At 40.3% G+C, this 21,350-nt stretch overlaps 2 protein-coding genes across 3 annotated transcripts; both read right to left on the reverse strand.

Annotated features, from left to right (window-relative positions):
* Positions 1-8,768: 8,768 nt before the first annotated feature.
* Positions 8,769-14,844, reverse strand: prrt2 (proline-rich transmembrane protein 2). 2 transcript variants are annotated; one of them, XM_072373889.1, is made up of 5 exons: positions 14,482-14,844; positions 12,565-12,856; positions 12,058-12,353; positions 11,843-11,972; positions 8,769-10,957 (listed from the first exon to the last, which is right to left on the reverse strand). In XM_072373889.1, exons 2-5 carry the CDS (start codon positions 12,791-12,793, stop codon positions 10,941-10,943), a joined length of 672 nt encoding a protein of 223 aa, XP_072229990.1. In that variant the 5' UTR covers positions 12,794-12,856; positions 14,482-14,844; the 3' UTR covers positions 8,769-10,940. The 2 variants fall into 2 exon arrangements, with proteins under 2 accessions (XP_072229990.1, XP_072229989.1); XM_072373888.1 differs by lacking the exon at positions 8,769-10,957 and having other exon boundaries at positions 11,329-11,972.
* A 242-nt stretch (positions 14,845-15,086) lies between these two features.
* kif22 (kinesin family member 22) lies at positions 15,087-21,349 on the reverse strand. Its single transcript, XM_072373250.1, has 12 exons — positions 20,432-21,349; positions 20,207-20,334; positions 19,961-20,112; positions 18,955-19,164; positions 18,120-18,516; positions 17,683-17,803; positions 17,223-17,343; positions 16,947-17,127; positions 16,318-16,412; positions 15,878-16,066; positions 15,678-15,737; positions 15,087-15,262 (listed from the first exon to the last, which is right to left on the reverse strand). Exons 1-12 carry the CDS (start codon positions 20,617-20,619, stop codon positions 15,233-15,235), a joined length of 1,872 nt encoding a protein of 623 aa, XP_072229351.1. The 5' UTR covers positions 20,620-21,349; the 3' UTR covers positions 15,087-15,232.
* Position 21,350: the final 1 nt, after the last annotated feature.

Genomic DNA, 21,350 nt, shown 5'->3' on the forward strand with positions numbered 1-21,350 from the left:
TGCATGTTTTGTTTTTTTTTCTCATAAAACATTCATATCAACTTATTGTGTGTGCTCTTAAATTTTTATTCTAACCGTGCCCTGGTGCCAAAGTGGCATCTGTCAATCTCTCATGTTTATTCTCAGCCCAGTGGCACCCCAATAAAGCCAACACTGCCACCTAGTCTTCCGGATCTGCAGCTGCAGCCTATTCCCTCACTGGAAAGTGAGATGAAATATGTGTTTGTCACAGAGACAAAAGTGAAAGTAATCCACAAAATCATGCAAAGAAGCATTGTTTACTTACAATGGGTCCAACTTAAGTAATCTCAGTCAAAACTTGCCCCCTTCAAACAATGAACTATCAGCCAGTAACAGCTATAGCAGGAATGGCAGTTTTGTTTTTTAAATGCATTTTATTTTATAGCATCACATATTACCAAAACTATATAGCTATGGAAAGAATATATCAAAATCGCAGTCAAACATGCGATGCAGTAATTAAAATCTCAAAATGTCAACATAAACAGCAAGAACATGGTTTACATGTTTACATATACGCAAATCCGCCCACACATTATTCATTATTCAAAGGTCTTGTGGGGTTAGTAGAGCTGTGAGCATTGAAGTAAAATGGTATTTTAAAAACTAATCTCCTTACTTAATAAAACTTAATAGCCTTAAAACATTTTGGTTTTAAACTTTCGTTTATTGTTAATGTGGAGCCCCTTCCACTTTTTGAAAATGTCAATACTTAAAGCAGTTAAAAGAACATTCTTACGACAACAAACTGGCGATGTCATTCCATTAGCGAAAACAAACCACTCTGTTAAATGAGCAGCTCCAAACTTCCTTCAGCCTTTTCTGAAACACACATTAACAAAGTTTTTTATTTCATTCACTTTCCTTGATAGCTACATTTTTGGCAAATTTGATGTTGGATCAAGCTAAGCTCTTAACAAGACCAGAGTTTTATTAGTATCCCTTATTGTTTTTTTTTTCCCCATTGGTATTAGAGAGCTATGTGGAACTTTCAGCTTGATCCTGAGCTCTGACAAGCAGGTCAGAGATCAGTGGGTTTTTTTTTTAAAAAACACTGTTGCTCTATTTCAGTGAGTCCAAGAATTTGAATGGAAACAACATCGTGCTATAAGGCTCATCACGAACTGGCTGAATCCCTCAGAAGGACAGAAATGGGTGCCCATGGAGGGTAAGAGAAACAGGAAGGGCAGGTTATTGTGCATTTTCTCCTGTGGCCTGAGAGGAAAAGACACTCTGTGCGAAAGGAGAGAAGGCTACTACTGTTTCATCTTAGTCACTGTTTGTTCCTGGCTTTGATCAAACATTGACTTCACCACTGAATGTCTTTCTTTTGTGTAAGCTGTAAACATGCACCAGGAATGCATCAGAATTCCCTTTTTTTCTTAATTTATAACTAGTAACTACAAGCAAAAAGTGTTATCCAAAGCAAAAATATAACATAAAAAATGCCTAGACTAAACTAACCAGTAATATACTGTATAATTAAGTCAAATGAACAGAATCACAATAAATCTGAAAAGACAACAGTTCAATTAAAAAAAGATAAATATCAAAGAAGTAGAACAACTCTAACTCACAGTGGAGGACTTTAAACACAACAAACGTATGCAGGCTTATTGAGAAGCTGATGTGACCTTTAATTTGTCAATAAAATTGATTCTCAAATCCACTGTCTTAAATGTATTCAAGACAAAAACTATTCTGATGTAACAAAAACACGAATGGCTGGACTAATAAGGCATAGTATTTGCAGGAGTATGTGTATATGTTATGTTGTGAGTTATATCATTTTAATTTACTCCTAACTCTGTGTTTCATAACTATTAACTTAACTATTAGTGGTACTAAGTATGTGAATACATGTTTGTGCCTGTATGTCTGTGTGTGTGTTTGTGTGCATGGATGTGAACATGTGTATAAGAGACAACCTGATTATGTGAATATGTTTTATTAATATGAAATAATCAATTCCAGGAGATGTAAAAGCATCCAAACAAACTCCATCTGGGTGAGAGGATTGTTGTGCAAATGTTAGCCGAAGGGCTCAGAATAATCACTGCAACTTCTGAAAAAAGTTCCCTGAAGGTCAGCTGAAGGTTTCAAAGAATAGCTGCTTAGAAAACTTCAGGAGTATCTATTAAAAATTCTCCAGAATGCCAGCAGCCACTGTGTTGGGGCTTTATGGTAGCAGGCTTGGGTTTGAGTCAATGCTACTCTCTGTACTGCTCTCTGACCAATTTTTTCAGTAATCTCTCTGCTGATGATAAAGGCCACTAGAGCTGACAAACTGCTTGAAAAAGAGAAATGTTTCACTGAGCCCCAAGGGTAATGATCCATAAAGGTCTTTTTCCAGGATGGCGCCACATTAATGCCAGTATTCGGTATTCGTCATATTGTATCTATTTAGAAGTTATAATGAACTTCTCCTAAGAAAACACAGATTGGAATTCAATTCATTGTAATCATAATCCAATGAAATCCAATTAATTAATTTCAAAACAATCCAATTCATTCATGTAGAGTCAATTAAAAAACAATATCCTAGCTAAGGAAACCAACAGATTGCACCGAAACTTGTATTCAGTCCAATCTCCCGTCCTGAGCGTGCCTGTGGCGACTGTGGAAAGGAACGACTCCCTTTTAACAGGAAGAAACCTCTGGCAGAACCAGACTCAGGAAGGGTGTCCATCCGTCTCGACCAGCTGGGGTTTGAGAAGACAGAAAAGAGGGTGAAAAAACACCATTCAAAGGATACCTGTTGGAACAGGGAAACCCAAGTTAATTATCACAATAATGTCACATGTACATAATATCATTTGAGAAATTAAACAGCGGGAAAAGAGAGCAAAGTGAGGAAAGGTGTGACAGATGATGTCCCCCAGCAGTCTAAGCCTATAGCAGCTAAACTATGGGATGTTTCAGGATCACCTGGGCCATCCCTAACTATGAGCTCTATCAAAAAGGAAAGTTTTAAGCCTAGTCTTAAAAGTGGAAAGTGTCTGCTTCCCGGACATTTACTGGCAGCTTATTCCACAAGAGAGGGGCCTGAAACTCTGGGAACAACAAGTAAACCTGCAGTTTGGGAGCGAAGTGCTCTGTTAGGAAAATATCTTACAATGAGATCTTTAAGATATGATGGAGCTCAGTCATTAAGGCTTTATATGTGAGGAGAAGAATCTTAAATTCTATTCTGAATTTAACAGGAAGCCAATGAAGAGAAGCTAAAACTGGAGAAACATGATCTCTAATGTTAGTTCTCATCAGACAGAGGTCTGCAGCATTTTGGATCAACTGGAGGCTTTTCAGAGATTATGTGAGACAGCCCAATAATAAAGAATTACAGTAGTCTAGTAACAAATGCATGGACTAGTTTCTCTGCATCACTCTGAGACAGGTTGTTCCTGATTTTAGCAATATTACGAAGGTGAAAGAAGGCAGTCCTAGAAACCAGCTTTATATGAGCATCAAATAATAAATTCTGGTAAACAATAATTCCAAGGTTCCTCACCTTCCTGAATAGTGACAATTAGGTCCATTAGGTCCGCTCAGGTCCAAAGAGAACAACTTCAGTTTTGTCTGAATTTAGAAGCAGACAGTTCTGAGTCATCCAGGTCTTTATGTCTTTAAGATATGCTTGTAGTCTGACCAACCTATTGGTTTCATCTGGTTTCATAGATAAGTACAGCTGAGTGTCATCAGCATAGCAATGGGAATTTATGCCATGCCGTCTAATAATGTTACCTAATGGAAGCATGTATAAAGTAAAAAGAATCGGTCCAAGCACAGAACCCTGAGGAACTCCATGACTTACTCTGGTGTGTGAGGAAGATTCTTCATTTACAAGAACAAACTGGAATCTATCAGATAAATATGACTTAAACCAGCCTAATTAATTTCCTTTAATCCCAATAACATGTTCAAGTCTCTGTAACAGAATGCTGTGATCGATCGTATCAAATGCAGCACTGAGATCCAACAGGACAAGCACAGACACAAGTCCGCTATTAGAGGCTAAGAGGAGATCATTGGTTTCACCAATTCAAGATCATTGGTAACTTTAACCAGTGCTGTTTATGTGCTATGATGCACTCTGAATCCTGACTGAAACTCTTCACACAGATTATTTCTATGTAAATGATCACAAAGTTGAGCTGCAACTTTTTTTTCAAGAACTTTAGACAAAAAAGGGAGATTGGATATAGGTCGATGATTAGCCAACACCTCTGAATCAAGAGTAGGTTTTTTAAGTAAAGGTTTAATTACAGCAACCTTAAAAGTCTGAGGTACATATCCTGTCAACAAAGACAGATTGATCAAATCCAATATGGAAGTGTCAATTAAGGGAAAACCTCCTTGAACAGTCTGGTTGGGATTGGGTCTAAAATACAAGTTGATGACAATTGCTGTTGTTAGTTCAGAGAGATCAACTGGGCAGAAGCCGTCTAAATATAAATCAGGTTCTAAAGATACTTCTAAAACTGCTGCACTTGAGGATACATCAGTGATAATAGTGGGAAGGATTCCATCAATCTTCTCTCTGATAGAAACAATTTTATTGATAAAGAATGTCATGAAATCATCACTGCTGAGAGTTAAAGGAATACATGGCTCAACAGACTCTTTGTCAGCCTGGCAACAGTGCTGAAAAGAAACCTGGGATTATTCGTATTCTCTTCTATCAATGATGAATAATAAGAAGTTCTAGCTTTACGAAGGGCTTTCTTATACATTATTAAACTATCTTTCCAGACTAATTGAGACTTTTCTAAATTAGAGGAACACCACTGTCTCTCCAGCTTTCTTGCAGTCTGCTTTAAAGCATGCAGCTGTGAATTATACCAAGGAGCCAACCTCTTCTGACTGATTACCCCATAGTATGAGATCGCTCATGGATATTGTAGATAAAGTAAAACTAGGATGAAAGTATTACAAACACAATTCAGTGAGGACTGACAGAGCCTCAAAATCCCTTTTCATGATAAGCAGTTTTAATTACTGAGCCATAATGGGAGCTTTAGTGCCACCTAGCTGGGTTTGTGGTCGAGGGTTGCAAGCAGCAGGGTGGATGCTGAAGTGTGGCAGTGGGGCTGTACAGTAATAATGGGCCAAAACAGCCTGCAGCTCCAATCACGTGCCACTTAAGCTACTCCCATGACAAATACTCAATTAAAAGCCAGTTCACAATTAGATTTGCAAGGATCTCATAAAGTTTGCCGCTCCTGGTCGAACACTTAGCTGGCACGGTAAGTAGGTGGTAAGTTTCTATGTTGCATATTAATAATGGAGGTCCCTCTGATTTTGTGCAATATCAGTGTGTTAACTCCTCTGCGCTGCTAACTGGGACAGACTTCTCTTACCAAGACATAATGTAAGTTTAGAAACTTTTTTCTTTAAAAAAAAAACAGAGATCTTTTATCAGGGACATAAAGAAACATCACAGCAGTTTCTTTTAGATACAGTTGGTAGATGTTGAATACCACAGTAAGTGGGTCAACACGCTGATTTTTATAATCCACAGTATCTGTGCAATCTGTACCGTACATATGGCATGACTGTGGCGCTCAGCCAAACCCCTGATCAACAGACACATTGGCAGAACGCAGCTTGTGCTGCCCTCTGTTGCACAGTGTTAGGTCAGAATGTAAATGTACTTAACAAATGTAGTTAAATGATGAAAACCGGCATTTTTCAAATAAATCCACCTCCCATTTTAACGTCACTGAGAAGCAGAACTTTGTGGCCAGTTTTTCTTTGTTAATGTGTTGCATTAACTATCAATCGTGTCTGCAGAGAAATTACAAATGATATTTAAAAACATCAGTGCAAAATTAAAAGCTCTTTTCCACTGAATTTTCATGTAACTGGTGAAGTGAATAATTACATTAATGATGACTGAGTTCAGTTTGGTTGGTTCATTCTCAGGGCATTTATAATGTGAAATATGTTTTGTCTGGCTGCCTTTCTTCAAACTTTTTGGAGTGTAAAAGAATAATTACGCAACTTTCAACACAAATGATCTCTTTTAATTGTGTTTGTCGCAGCGGAAAAGTTACTAATCTAACACCGTATTAATTATGGCGCCTCGCGTGACGTCATGGAAAAATAGTTTCCATATTTGTGGCCCTATTTTTGCAGCAAACAGTGACCTCAGTCCCCAGTTGACATGTGTCAGTCCCAGCTGACTGTCAACACAAATGAGCAACATTCAAAGAAACGGAGTGGATGATTGAGCAGCTGGACCTGACCTCTGCAGAGTTGCTGTCGGATTAACCTTTTCATGCACGCTGGTGGATTATTTTACGCTTTATGAGTTTCAAACACTGATATCAACATCAATTCATCCAAGTATCGAATCACACTCATTCTGATTATCTTTCAGCCCTGCTTCTCCCTGCACACAAGGGGAGCAGTGTTGCACAAGTTAGTTATTTTCTATACAGACAACGGGACCATCGTGATGCATCCAAACAACGCCAAACTGACTCGCAGCCTCAGTATTTATGTGACCCAGCTGGATCATCTCTGACCCACTTACTGCATCTGCATGTGACTCTATCTAGTAAACACTTTCATTGCGAGCACAACTGTACTGCATATATTCTGCTGAATAAGCTGAACACAAAGAAAAATGACCTTAGCTGTCCAAGTGTTAACACAGGAGACAGGGAATGTTGTTGTCGCATGTCGGGGGTGCTGCTGTATTTCTGTCAAAGCTGCTCTTTTTTTTCCCTCCTTAGTGAGCCCAAAAATTGTCAAACGTGTCTCAGGAATACCTGAACAAGTTCATATTGTCCTGCTTCTTTTTGTATGAATTATTATAGCATAAGTTGCTGATGCTCACTTTGCATTCTTTGTGTCGCATTGTTTTGCATTTTGGTTACTTTGTGTTTCAGTTTGATATTTCTGTGGCCCAGTTTTAGCTGCTTATTTGTGGCTTTATGCGTCTTTTTCAGTTTGGTCAGTGTGTATCACTGCTGTCATTTTGTCAGTTTGTTTTCATTTAGGATTTTATGTCAGTATTGCATTTCGACCCGTTTGTGTCTAGTTTTGATCATTTTCTGGTCAGTGTGCAGCACAGTTTTAGTTGTCCTGCGTCACTGTCATTTCTTAGCTGTTGCAAGTCAGTTTAAGTCACATGTTCTATCTAAGCCAACCACTGCATCTCTTTAAGCTCTTTTGGGTTTATTTTGTGACAAATGTTTTTCATTTCTTGTGTGACAGTTTGGACAGTGTGGACACTTTGTATGTCTTTGCTGCCATTTTGTGGTCATTCAAATTTTCTCACGTTTTTTTATGGTTTTGTGGCCCCAGACAATTTTTAATCTCTGCTCATCGTGTCTTATTTTGGTTGTTTGATGTCAAATTTTGAATTTCTGTGTTTGCCTCATTATGTCACATTTTTGGTTGTTTTGTATCACATTGCTGCCATTTTGTCTTTATGTAATGTCTCCTTTAGTGTCTTTATTTTATATCTCTTCTGTGTTTCATTTGGTTTCTTTTGCCTTTTGTTCTGGTATACATATTTAATTTAATTTGGTTTGGTTTCCTTAGCTAGGAAATTGTATTGGATTTTGATTACAGTGAATTTCACTGATACAAGAAACAATCAGGCTGATTGGCTCTCTTGAAAAACCCATAGGCCATGACAATAAACCTTGATCATTTTGATACCTTAAGATTTTGAGTTTACTGTGACATGAATTAAGGTGCATAAATAAAGTGCAGCAAATGGACACATTTAACAAGCATGGAGCAAAGTAAAGTTAGCTAGCTAGCTGTATTGCTGTACAAGTTGTTCTGTTGTACGTATTGTTTTTTTGGTTACCACTTTAGTCCAGACTGGCATACATTATCTATATATTATTTACATAGCGCCAAATTACAACAAATGTCATCTCAAGGCACTTAAATAATATAGTCCAATTCAAGCCAATTGGAATTCAATTCATTGTAATCATAATCCAATGAAATCCAATTAATTCATTTCAAAATAATCCAGTTCATTCATATAGAGCCAATTCAAAAACAATATCCGAACTAAGGAAACCAACAGATTGCACCTAAACTTGTCTTTCAGCATTTAAAGCAGATTTGGACTTCTGTCCGAAGTTTTTCTAACATTTGAACTATCAGGATGATTAGTCTTATATATTCCCTCTGCTACTCCCTTGCACTTCACATCCCTGGTTGTAAGTGAAAAGTAAAAACAACTGGCACTGTAGTGAAATTTGGTGCACATATTGGAGTCCCTGTCCGGATGAAAAGGCTTTGATAGTGTTTCATTATTAATTAGCAACTGTTTACATACTAACATCGACATGTTTTCAGTGTTAGCTGCTATTAGCATGCAGATCCGAGCAAAACAAAACAGCAGTGTTAGCATACTTGTAGATTCTTTGGTCTTATTCTTTGAAAAACAAAAATACTTGAATGTTTATTAAAGTAGCTTCTTATCAATCTTCTGTCATGACTATCAAACTAATCCCCACAACTCATTTATAGTAGTATCAAGTAGAAAGTGCTGTACTTTCAGTAAATGTCTCTATTCCAAAAATATTTTTCAATTCATTTCTGAAAAATGTGGCTTGTTCTGTGCTCTCGTTAGGATTATGAAAGAGGAATGACTACACAGCCATTGGAAAGAGCTACTTTAAGAGTTTAGAAATTACGAGGGATATTTTTTTTTTTGATTTTGCTGAACTCATCTGGGTCTTCAGTTCTCATTACAGTCCATCAGAGTGTGTTTCCTTGGCTCTGAGCTGCACCTTTCAGCTCTTCCTGCCGTCTCTGATCCTCTGCCTGCCAACAACAGGCGCTTTGCATCACTGCAGCTTAAACACGATCACAAGACTTAAAAATACACCCACTAATACTCCAACACTTTTTTTTTTCTCTTCTACTCTCATGTGCTTAATTGCAAAACGCAATCTCTCCTCAGCGGGCTAAGCTCTTTGGAAATCTCTCACTTTTAACACCCAAAGACAAAATCTCTTCAATCTGCTGCTGCGCTTTATCTCATCATTACAACAGTGAAAACATGTCACATGCATTGTGTCTTTATTATGAATGTGCTGCAGAAGAAGAATAATCCAAGTTCCATCTTACCTTTTCAATTTACTATCATCATACATGAATAAAAATCCACAACATTCCAAGAACCACAAAGATTATAGAAGCCCGCTGAGAATATAATGACTGTCAGAGCACTTGCTGACAGTTTCTGTGCCTACGTTAGATCATGACTACATAATGCTAACTTATATCAACTAGATAATTATCACAATATTGAGATTTATATCTGCAGAATACATACAGTTATCGATTACAATTGAATTTACAATATAAGAAAGAAAATTTTCCATATCAGTTGTTACAGAAAACCTCTTGATTAGACTCTGAAGTCATGTCTGTACATGATTGAAAATCCAGGATACAGTAAATAAGGAGTTTCATCTGGCCTTGATGACCCAGTTGTTGAAGATCACAGTGAGAATCACAGGTAGATAAAGATTAGAGGTTAGTTAAAGACAAACAGGAGTATCATAAGAATAACAAACCATACTTTAAAATGAGCTCTTCAAACTAACGCTACTTAGTTCTACTTAAAAGTTCTCATCGACAAAGCCACATCTGAACCGTCATATTATAAACATACATACAAACAAAAAGGTGCTGACACATCTGGGATAATATAAACCATTCAAGGTCTTTTAAGGGACAAGAATGCCACAGTGTGTCTGATTTATAAGCACCTGTGGATGGAAACTGAGGCTACAGCCGCAACAATAACAAGCTATTGGATTTGTTAACCAAATGATGATGCCCACACACACAAGTCTACCTTCATCTGTCAGCTGTGCCACTTCAAGAGCATCATGTTAGGAAATAAATCTGTTTCAAAATGATCTTTTACAAACATTATCAAAAGGTAGGTTATACATGACGTTATAGATTATTTGCGACAGTTGGTTTGCTTTAATCAACCGTTTCCCAGCTCACAGTGGTCAGTGATGTAGAGTAGATATACAGTAAAGCTGCAGAGGAGTAAAGTCTCATTTCAGTTTCCTCAGTGACCAGAGTTGGGTCTTAACAAAGCAAGAAACTTTCCCCCTAAATTCATTTATTTGGCACATATTTTTCCTTGCAGAGAAGACAGTGCCTACTGTGTGAGACTTTCCGTAATCCCCTCCATTGTAGCACCCATAGCTAGTCCTTGGTAAGCCTCTCTTTCATCCTCTTTTGCCACCCATACACTCACTCTCAAACACAAGATGTAGGGCACCAGAGTTGTGAAAGTCACAGAGGACAGTCTGGAACAAGAGGACATAGGGTAGTTCAAAATGTTTCTTCATTGTCAGGGGAATGGTTGAGTTTCTGCTGTTTGAATCCCAATGCAACATAAATCCCACAGCCTCTCCGTGTGTGTCTGAGGGGATTTAACAGCAAGATGATGCGTCCTGTTGTTGGTGCAGTGAGGGGTGGACTTGGCGGACATTTTGTAGGGGCTTGTATGTGTAGCTGACGCTGGGAGGCCTCTCTCTTTTCTAGTGCACCAGTTCTGCAGGTAGTGGTTGGATTCTCAAAGGGTTTGTGTCGTTCTTTAAAATCGTTCTGATTGTGTTGGCTAGAATAGGAAGGAACTGATCAGTCTGCCTACTCCCTTCTCCATTTAACATGAGAAAGACCCCCCCCCCCCCCCCCCCCCCCCCTTACCCCATGCTGAGAGCAGCAGCATTTGCATACTTTATGTTCTTCCATTAGCAAAAGGGATCATATATAGATTACAGAAATACAAGTAAGCGCTGCATATCGGGTGCATATTTGTCACACATCCAGGTAATGACTAGGTGGTAAAGATGGTGGTGCAGGTGCGGGCCAGACGGTCAGTTGCCTTATCCAGTTTCATCCTGGGATGAAACTCAGGTTTTCACATTTACTAAAAAAAGAAAAGGAAGCGTATTAGTTAGAGCTATATATTGTGAAATCTAATATGGATGTATAAAACTTTCACAGACCACAGAGGACAGTTACATAATGAGAAAAACAAGGATTGCTGAGTCCCAGAGGTCTAAAACTCAAGTTGTGTCTACAACTTCTCTTCCAATCATTGGGCTAATTAGAACATCTCTTGGCTTAATGAGACCCAACTGGCTGCAACTGTGCGCACTCAAAGGTAAAGACAAATGTCTGCTTGAACTGAAATTAAATAAAAAGGCAAAGGGTCATTTATTTAACTGAGTTAACCTCTTACCTTTATGTTTAAATACACATCATTTGCGCAAAACAAATACTAGTCCCTTTCTATGCAAGTCACTGAAATGATCACTGATCTGTTATCAGAATCCCTTTATTTGAAAGGTACAATAAATGTACATTTTTTTTCAGCTTGTGAATAACTCACACACTGACATGCATAGTACACATATGGTACAGGAACAAGATTTCACATATGGTACAAGCAAACAGGGTAAAACAGACACATACCACTCTACAGGCAAACTGAGGCATGCAGTGGATTACAGCTGCAAATATGGTCATAAAAATGTAGATTTAAGGTCTCATTACACTCTTCTTGTAGTGTTTCTAAAGCCTAATGTGCCTCAGTGCATAAAGATGCATGCAGGCACTGGGACTAGAGAAATTTGGTGCAAACACAGATGGAACAGTGAATATATACTACATCATGATGGAATAAATAGAGACAGTAACAGATTTTTGAGCCAGGAGGATCACAACAGAGGAGTTCAGAGGAGAGAATCAGCTGGGCACAGAGGGTAAAGAGGTGTGGTTAGGGTTTAAAGGTCAGATTTGGGACACTCACTGGCCAGGTTGACAATGCAGGCGATGATAATGATCGTCCCTCCTACTAGTGACACCATAGAGAGCATTTTGGCCACACGTCCCAGACGCACGGCGCCGTCCAGGTTCCCCTGCTCGAGACTGTTCTTAGACTGAAGGAGAAGATCGAACAATCTGTCAGCTTTGGTTTGACAAGAGATTCATGTTTGTCGAAGCCACAAAACGACTCCTTCTTACCATGATTGAGTAGACAAATCCAACAATGTTGATGGGCCAGACGGGACAAAAGCAGGCCAGCACGGACAGGAGGAGGTAGTCTTTGACCTTGGTGCGGTCCAAGGGGGGGTTTGTAGCGATGCTGGAATGTCGCGAAATTGACGGCCTGGGCGAGAAGGCGGTGTAACCGATGGAGCTTGCCCTGCTGCCCTTCCTGGTCTTGCCGTGATGAGGGTAGGAGATTGAGTGTTGTCTTCTGGGAGGGGAGGAGACAACTGAAGAGGTGCTCTCTGCGGGCACTGTGTGGATCCCATTACCTGCACGTGAAGGATGAAAAGGACAAGCACAAGGTAAATGTATGCATGTATCTGTGTGTGTGTGTGTGTGTGTGTGTGTGTGTGTACTCTCCCAGGAGCTCATTCACGCAGTGGGATTTGACTTTCCCTGAGCAAGCTGACTAAGCAGCTGCATGACCCAGCCTCCACCCACCCTCAATGCCTCAATGAGAGGTCAAACTGAGCTACTTACTGTTTCTCAGTTTCTCGTTGATGACTATAACTAGCTCTCCTTTGGAGTTGCTGCAGGGGGGGCTCGTGCCAGTTGGGCTGCCACTGCTGAGAAGATGTTCTTCACCCAGGACTGGTGGGCATGGCACAGAGACGGGGGCTTGGCCTGACAGAGAATCCTCCTGATCCAGCAGGGATGGTTGTTCTTCCCCTTGCCAAATTGTGGGAGCTGGCATCATATTCACAGCCATACTTTCAGCAAAATTAAGCCTCTGTTTGTGGTCCAGTCCTGTGTGTGCTGCCTGTAGTTACACCTGCGGGGGCCAGAAAGTAGCTTTAGCCATAGTTACAAACAAGGGCTGCTCCCTGGATTCTGCTTGGGGATTGTACAAAAATCAGTGGGGAATGTGGTGGAAAATCTGACAATTGCTTTGAAACAATGGCAATTTCAAAAGAAAAAAATTAAACCTGTAGACAATCGTCTCTCTAAATCAAGATAGATTCCATGGCTTTGCAGTTCGTCTGTCGACAGAAAAGACTGCTTAGCTGAGTTTTCCATGCGGAGTGTAAGTAAAAGGAGAAAACGGAAAATCACCATGCCTGAGGATGCATTTCTTGTGAGGATATCCCCACCGATGCAAAAAACTACAACTAGGTTCAGACTAAAGTATCTCTCAAAGAGTGCTGTTATTTACACGCAATCAGATGTCTAAACATCACCAAGCTGTCTGCGTTAGTTGCTGAGGTTACAAAGTAGGTCTCTGAACCCGGCTTCACACAGAGTTGCACTTGTGATGTTGCTTTGCAACAGCAGGCTCCTTCCAATTTAGTTTGCTCAGAGGCCTCCCCCAGAGTGCCAGCAGACAATTCATTCTGGCATCTGTCTGTCCACTGTTTACCTCCATAGCCATCTGCTCGAATCAGCATTGATTCCACTCAACACTGCCTTTGCCCTGGATTCAGGGCTGTTGTTTTGTGTCATGATGAGTATGTAAGAACAAGGCACGCGTCTGCAAATTGGAATTAGTTCAAATGTGCAAAACAGTCACCTAACATACATCGACTGGTTTCTGCATCTTGAGAGAAAGGAGATGTAAAATATGCATGAACATGCACACGCTTTATCAATTTTCACTTAGGAACTCCACTTAATTTACATGTTGAAATAGGTTTACAGATTGTGTGTGTGTGGGAGGGGGGGGGGGGGGTCACTGTAATGTACTGCTGGTGTTGCATTTTCTTGTATTGCTTTTTCCTCCCCATTTTCTACACTTTCTACCCTGAAATTCAATTTTTTGGCTAATTTCCAAAGTGGATGCAGGCTCAGTATCACCATAATCCACTTTGACATCAGATGACATTAATCCGCACATTAATCATCTCCCATTGCTGAATTGTAAACAACAAAAAAAATGTGAACACGATTTACTCTCAATAAGGCCTAAATGTGCTCAGAGCTCATCAGAATAGCAGATGGTCTTTTCAGGTAAGGCAAAAGAAGAAAAAAAACAGGTCACAATGACACAGGGAGTACAAAGGCATGGCAGATGGAGGCAGGTTCCTTTGAAGCGATAGTGGCAGCCATAGTCTCCATGCAGGTGTGTACATAGCTTTATTTCATCGTGTGTACATAACCGCTAACTGGCATATGGTGGCCGATCACTGGGCTCGGAACAAAAGCCAAAGGACACGGCACTAAAAGGATGAGTACAAAGGACGAATTCTCAGAAGCAGGGAAGGAGGCTTCTTTTTAATTAGCCTGTCGCTGATGATTTGTATTCAGCGGAGGAGGCTGCTGCTAACTTGCGTTGATAAGCAGAAAAAAAATGCACCTAAGGTGCTTTGTATGAATAGATCCAAAGCAATATAGTAGAAATAAATTATTCAAAAGAATATATGAGGATTACACAAGAAAACAGCAAAGATAAATCAAACTGACCTTTGTATGTTTATTAACGCGTCTGTCTCAGCACAGCCGTGTCGTCCCTGGTTTGGGCATCGTAATTCTCGGGTGGAAAAAGGTTTAAATAACAATTCAGATCAGACGCGATCAAACATATCTCAACCCCGGTGCACTTCCAAGCGTGTACGGCGAAGTCTTAAAAATCCGACCATGTAATGTGCGTTACACAAAAGCTGCAGTTCTCGCGCATCCTCGGCTCGGGCGCAGTGTGCCGGGATGGATGGGAGTCTCCGGGATAACGGGGTGGGTCAGTGAGGAGGGGTGTGTGCATGTGAGAGGAAAAGTGAAATCCAGACTACGTGCAAGAGAGAGCAAGAGGGCTGGATTATAGCATCATCCTGCCTTCTCCCTGAGAAAAAAAAATCTCCCAGCACTCAATATTTATCTCCTGACGCTGCATCAAATCAGAAACTGGTCCAATTTTTGTTTGTTATTTTTAAACCGGAAACAGGCGACAAGCATCCAGAGATTGATGACGTGACAGTGTGAGGATGCGTAACATTGGACCCGCATGTGAAGGTGAACATTAGATTTATGACCCTTGTGAAATAAAGCAACGCAAGCACTGGATTCATGTAAGGTTTATTAAAAAGCTCACGTGTGCCACCAGCAGGACACAGCTGACACTACAAAAATAGAAAAAAAAAAGTATATACAAAAAAGGAAAAAGATTTGATAATATATGTACAATAGACATGGGTGGATTAAAAATATTTTTAAAAAAAAATCATTTCCCCATGGCACTCAGGATGTTTGCCTGCAAAAGATAAGAACAAGCAAAGATTAAAAGAGTAAAACCAAGAACAGCCATGATAAAAGGTAGAGGCCATCATACTGAGAGCAAGTCAGCACTTTTGTTTACATTACTACCCGTGCCATTTTTAATGGTCAATCAAACAAAAAACTGGTGTAACTCCATGTATAACCCAATGTGTTGTTCAGAGAGAGAAGAATCAAGTAACTTCTTGCAACTATTCACACTGGAACTATTCACACATATCAAACATTTTCATCCGATGAGAAAGTCATGGGACTTCCAAATGTGTAAAGATCTAGTCTGAAGAACACAAGCTCTCAACTAAATGTTAAACGTAGCCTCCCTGTGACCTGTGGGGAAGGTGGAGCTAAGACTTGAGGCTTTTAAAAGCGGTTTTCATACATTTATCGCTTACCTTCATAAAGGACGTAAATCTCTTTTCTGTCATACCCTCGACTTTTGTCAGATCTTCCAACTGCAAAATAGCAAAAAAGTCAATTGTATAAGGGGAGGGAAACAAATGTATATATATATATATATGTATATGTGTATTCATGTTGTGGTGTGAGCTGCTTGATGAAACATGATCCGTGTTAGATTTTTTTCACTACCAACCTTTGTGAAGTGACCGTGAATCTCCCTCCAGCCCAGAATGAGCTTTGCCTTCTTGTCACCTATCTGCTGAAGGCCTTTCAACTCTTTGAGGCAGCCGGCATTTAAAATTTGCAGGATTTTCTCTCTGGACTGTTCTAAAACCGATGTATCAAGCTGGGACTCCCAGGAGTTCTCCTTACCATCTGGAGGCTGATAGAAAAAAAAAAACAAACAAACAATGTACTTTTAGATTATGTGCATCAACTTATTTCTAAACTGTCACCATTAATTCATCTGTATTATTCTAAAGAGGTCAACCAGAGGCTTTGACCCATAAATGTGACATCCAGCAGTATTTAAAAAAAAAAAGGAAGCTAATGCCTCATGTCAGCTTGTATTTGATGCTTGCAACTCTGCAAATGTGTCGAGCTAAGCACACCAGTCGGTGCTTAGATGCTGACCTCAACCAGGTCTGAAAGCTTCTTCCCTTTCTTCTTGACACAGACTGACTGTTTTTTGACGACTGCAAGCTGCTGAAGAGGCTGGAGCTGGGACACTGAAGGAGAGAAAAGCATACATACACACAATATGTTATATTTAATGTACCAGATAAGAGTAGAATTTCAGGCATTCTAAGAGGAAAAAACAAAGTCTAAATTTAACATGTGTCGTTTGTGATCAAATAATCTTTTCAAAGTCAAAAGCATGAGCTCAAGTTGCTGAGGGATGTAAAAATAATTCCTCCTCATCGTCATTTGATATCATCCTCGGCTCAAGTGTTGGAGACCGAGCTCGTGCATCACGTTGCGGCTCATCAATACCTCCAGTGATTCAAAATGATGGAACCATACAATCACAACTCTTTAAAAGGGAGAATGACTAATAAAGGATTGCACAACAGGAAAAGTTTAAACGTTTGTTTAACTGCTAATTCGGGGGCAGCTTGAAGACAGGCATATCTGGCACGTCTTAATATGGAAGCTTTTTCATCTCTTTTTGTAACAACACTACACTAAAATCATTTCTTGATAAGGAAAGAAACCATTCTTTGAGGTGACATTGATAGATTCATCGGTCATTTCTAACAGACCTTGCAGAGGTTGCACTACAGCCTGCTTCTTATTGGGTTTTGTGCCAGTCAGCTGTTTTCTCTGCAGGGGGGCTGAGTCGTTTTTCAAGACAGGGTCCTCTGTTGAATTAGACTTTTCTCCTGCCAGCTGACCAAGAAGCATGGCCTTGTTTTCAAACTCCCTCTGTTTCTCTTTGAGCTCCTGCAAAAAACAAAAAAAAAAAGATTTTCAAGGCTGCCTGATCGATGTAAAAAGCGGACATTAGAGTCAAAGTTTTGATGAAGGTGTGTCTTCACCTGGATCTCTTTGCGGGACTGGGCCACATCTTTAAGTACACTCAGTCGGTCTTTGTCCTGGCAGCTCATTATCAGCTTCTCCAGAGCTATTAGCCTTTCCATCACCGACGGTTCTGACAAACTGGGAAAAATTAAAATGTTCAAGCATCCCAGCAGACAGACCAATACACCTGATAAACAGATGGTAAAAGAGCAGCATTTTTCTCTTTCCCAGCAGGCATAGCAGCTGTACCCAATAGGAGTGCTGCAGAAGCTTGGCTTTAGCAGAAAGAAAACTTGGCTCACTATGCTGTGAGGCCTTGGCCTGTTTAAGCTGCTGCTGTCTGGATGAGATGCAGCAGAAGAAATTTAATTTGATGTGGTCACACTGGGCAAAAGCATTCACTTAGTCAGCAATTACAGTTCCGACAAGTCTGATAAGTAACAAACGTAATCTATAAGACTATCTGTATAGTCTAACCTGTGGTGATGAGCTGATGATGAGGAACCATCCTGTTCGGATTTCTCCTCATCTTTCTGCTTCTTCTTGTGTGGCTCAGTGCCAGACCCTCCCGCCGTATGCGCCTCTCTGGTTCGCTTAACTGGAAATAAGGCAGAGGGGAAATTGATCAGTTTGGTATTTAGTACACCGAGATTCTCTGTGTGAAGCAACTTGGAAGATGGCCTGAGTTGAAGCCAAGGGAACCGAAGCAAAATGTATTAAACAAAAGCTTTAAAGGAAGAGATTCAGCATTCATGTTTGGCCATTATCCTATGGGATGTGACATGAGTGCCCCCTACTGGCTCCTTGATCAAATCCTAAAAGCCCTGCTCCCCCTCTGCTTATTCGGTTTCATTTTAACCTTCAAAGTCATTTGCCATTAAAAGCATTTCATTTCCTCCCCCGGTGTCACTCACCTGGCAGCACAGGCATGGCTACAGTTTCACAGGTGAATGGCTTGTTCACAATGAGCTTGGATTTGGCAGCAAAGTTCAGTGCACTAAAGGTGTCAAAATAATATCTGTACTCTGGTGCAATATTGGTGATCATGACTGAGTGAGCTGAGCCTCCCAGTGAGTCCTGCAGCAGTCGTGTGAGTTTACTGTCTCTGTACGGCACACGGATGGATGTGCCAGAGTTAAGAGAGTCCACCACTTTGCTGAGTGTGAAAAGAGACAGGTTGATGGCACCGCTTTCTTTCAGACGGATGCCTTGGTTGCCAGTGCGGCGATTGTCCTCAGACCCAGCCAAGTCTACCAGGTACAGTTTTCCCGTCTGTTGTCGGTATTGTAAGGCATGCTGAGTCCGCACGACCTAGATAGTTGAAAAGATAAAGGTTTGAGAAGGAGAAATGATACAAGTCAGATGGGGAAGGATGTGAAGAAGGAAGGTGAAATGCAGGTTAGAGGATGAAAAGTGAGCAATCAAAAAGCTTACATTTAACACAGGTATTAAAGACAAAGAATGAAAGTTTGAAAATAAAATATATATATATATATATATATATAAAAAGGATAGGAAACAACAGTTTGTATCTCTTCATGTAGTCCCAAAAGGCCCAGAAAATGCTAATGGGAGTGTTCGAAGAGAGTCAATTTTAGCACCAGCTACCAAATCCTGGTCTACCACTCAAAGACCACGACCTGTTTAAGATGCTGTTCGAACATAGACGTGATATACATAAAAGAGCAGATAAATACACAAAACTGATCTCTGGATGATAATATATATGTTGATCAAATGATGTCCAACCTTGATAAGCAGGATAGCGTGACTGCGACTGGAGCGCTGGTTTAGTTTGGTAGAAGCTGTGGTACGATTGAGGGTGGCAGGGACAAAGTGTTTGTCAAAGTCTGCGAAGGAGGAGATGGTTGTGTGGGTGAGGCCAGGGATAAGAATGTTCTTGTCCTTGTCCTCTCTGATGGGCAAATCATGTGAATTTGGCGATAAAAGATCTAGGACCTGAGAGAAAGGAAGAGGGAAGTTGAGATGGTTACACAACGTCATTATACAAGTTGAAATTATGTAAAAACAAACAAAAAAACCCCACAACCAACAGGAATAACTGGTTTAATGAGATGGAAGGGAAAAACACTTAATGCCTTAAAGTGCCTTTCACACTGAACAAAAAACAGACATTTTACACCTGGCTTGTCTTAAAATGTGTACAGCCACAATCTGCAGTTTGTCCCCAGTCAAATTACTGCAGTAGTCACTGACATTTCCAGCTCTCAATCAACAGTGATGAATCGTAACACCCTGGTGGTCGTACATTTTTTTTCTGAGAGAGACCAATCCCAAAATAAGTTGCAGAACCACATATATCCCCATGGTAGTGGTTCACGGGGAGGCTGGGAAACTGATGGGCAATCCCACAGGGAGAAAGCATGTCTGCTCACACCCAGTTACAGTTAATAAATCCATCATTTGTTCAACAAGACACACATAATCAGAATTTTACCTCTCGACCAACCTGAACTAGGTGCTATGCTACGCGAATGCAGAGCTAGTTCAACTTCAGTTTCACTGGTACTATCACTGCACAAATGTTGCATCATACAGAGTCATTTACTTCAGTGTATCAAGTGTTATCAAAAAGGGTATCTTAGTATTAGACATGAAAGCCGTTAGTCAAAAATTATGACAACCATTTCTGACAAAACTGTTCACCTTCAACATGATGGTGTGCTTGGAATAAATTGTTCAGTCGTGTGCGAATTGTGGGTGATTGAATACACCTGTAGCCAAACATACAAACCTTCTCATTATAAATTTCCAGATAGGACATGCCGATCTTGTAATCCCAGCCGTCATCCTCATCCTTAGCATTGACCAGGTTAAAGACCTCACGAACAGCTCGAGGGATCACACCTGGCTGCTCTGGACTTCCCAACATGGTGTGGGTTTTGCCTATGAAAGAGTCACGGACATTTATAAACTCATTGCGAATATCTATATATCTAACTTGAATGGTTTCAAGGCAAAATAACTTGCTTCTACGTACCAGCTCCAGTGGGGCCGTAAGCAAACACACTGGCATTCTGTCCGTTCAGTATGTGTGGCAGGATGGGCTTCACTGATGCGAGGAAAACCTCTTGCTGCGTCGTTTGCTCACCATGGAAAACGTCGAAACTGTAGGAGCAACCAAAACCACCCTTAATGAATATTGGACGGGGGTTAATTATCCTACAAACAAAACACTGGCGGGGGATATAATGGCGACACTTACTGGTACTTGACGGTTTCTGTTGCATTTCTCCAGTTGATGATTTCCAGGTTCTGGGAGTCCAGGCCTCTCACACACGGTCCCTCAGATTTTTCATCTTGTTTGACCATATAGGGTCTCAGACGAACTGCTACCCGAACCCTGGAGGCCTTCTTGTTTCCACCATCCGATACAGTCGCACGCTGAGCCATGTTTGAGATCTCAAAAAACAATAGGCTGAGCAGGCCTGGAAACAGTTAATGAGCAAACAAGGTAACCTGCTTTATGTACAAAGTTAAACTATACATAAAAAAGCTGCTAAATTGTTCACACTAACAAAGCTACTTGGATAAATCAAACACCAAGGTTCCTGGAATAAAGTATCGCTAATCCTATTCATAGTTCCATCAGTAACATCGACTTTAGTTGCCGAACAAGCTAAAAATGGATGACATAAACGTTGGTCTCATCAAAATAACGTCACTTGCCAAGTTGAGGTTAAATAGTTCTTCAAAAGTGTATTAGTTAACACTTACCAATATTATCAACCTTCTTGAGTCAATCCTTTTTTTAAAAAATGATTTTATTGTCCAAGCTCCACTTTCAGCAACATTGCGAACAACCCCTTTTAACAATGGCGACTAGGCTACAGTCCTCTAACCGAACACTTTTTCAAATGAGGAGCGTTGCAACCGGAAACGACTATTAACCAATCAGAACTCGCTCACAAACTGGCGCCTTTTTCATATATCTATCCCATATTTATGAGATTTCCTATTCTAACAATTACAATTGTCTAAATTAAGCAAAACGAATAATCTCAAACAAGTTTTTGCACGAAAAACAAGGCAAATTTGGATGCTAAACCTTTCTTTGTACGACTGAAACCGCGTCTGCGACTGCGCACAACAAAGGAAGTTGTGCCAAGCGTAGATCTCCACCA

This window comes from Leuresthes tenuis, unplaced genomic scaffold, assembly GCF_036924035.1.
Source record: "Leuresthes tenuis unplaced genomic scaffold, fLeuTen1.0.hap1 SCAF_20, whole genome shotgun sequence".
In the NCBI taxonomy this organism is placed as follows: domain Eukaryota; kingdom Metazoa; phylum Chordata; class Actinopteri; order Atheriniformes; family Atherinopsidae; genus Leuresthes; species Leuresthes tenuis.

What these genes read in the sequence shown, in the direction of transcription:
- kif22 (XM_072373250.1), bottom strand. Translation starts at nt 20,619, where the DNA reads ATGGCTCAGCGTGCGACTGTATCGGATGGTGGAAACAAGAAGGCCTCC. An exon ending in ACGCTATCCTGCTTATCAAG is followed by an intron (nt 18,517 to 18,954) that starts GTTGGACATCAT and finishes TCAACTATCTAG; the next exon opens with GTCGTGCGGACTCAGCATGC. An exon ending in AGTCCCGCAAAGAGATCCAG is followed by an intron (nt 17,128 to 17,222) that starts GTGAAGACACAC and finishes TGTTTTTTGCAG; the next exon opens with GAGCTCAAAGAGAAACAGAG.
- prrt2 (XM_072373888.1), bottom strand. Translation starts at nt 12,793, where the DNA reads ATGGCTGTGAATATGATGCCAGCTCCCACAATTTGGCAAGGGGAAGAA. An exon ending in CAACGAGAAACTGAGAAACA is followed by an intron (nt 12,354 to 12,564) that starts GTAAGTAGCTCA and finishes CTTCACGTGCAG; the next exon opens with GTAATGGGATCCACACAGTG. An exon ending in GATTTGTCTACTCAATCATG is followed by an intron (nt 11,973 to 12,057) that starts GTAAGAAGGAGT and finishes CTTCTCCTTCAG; the next exon opens with TCTAAGAACAGTCTCGAGCA.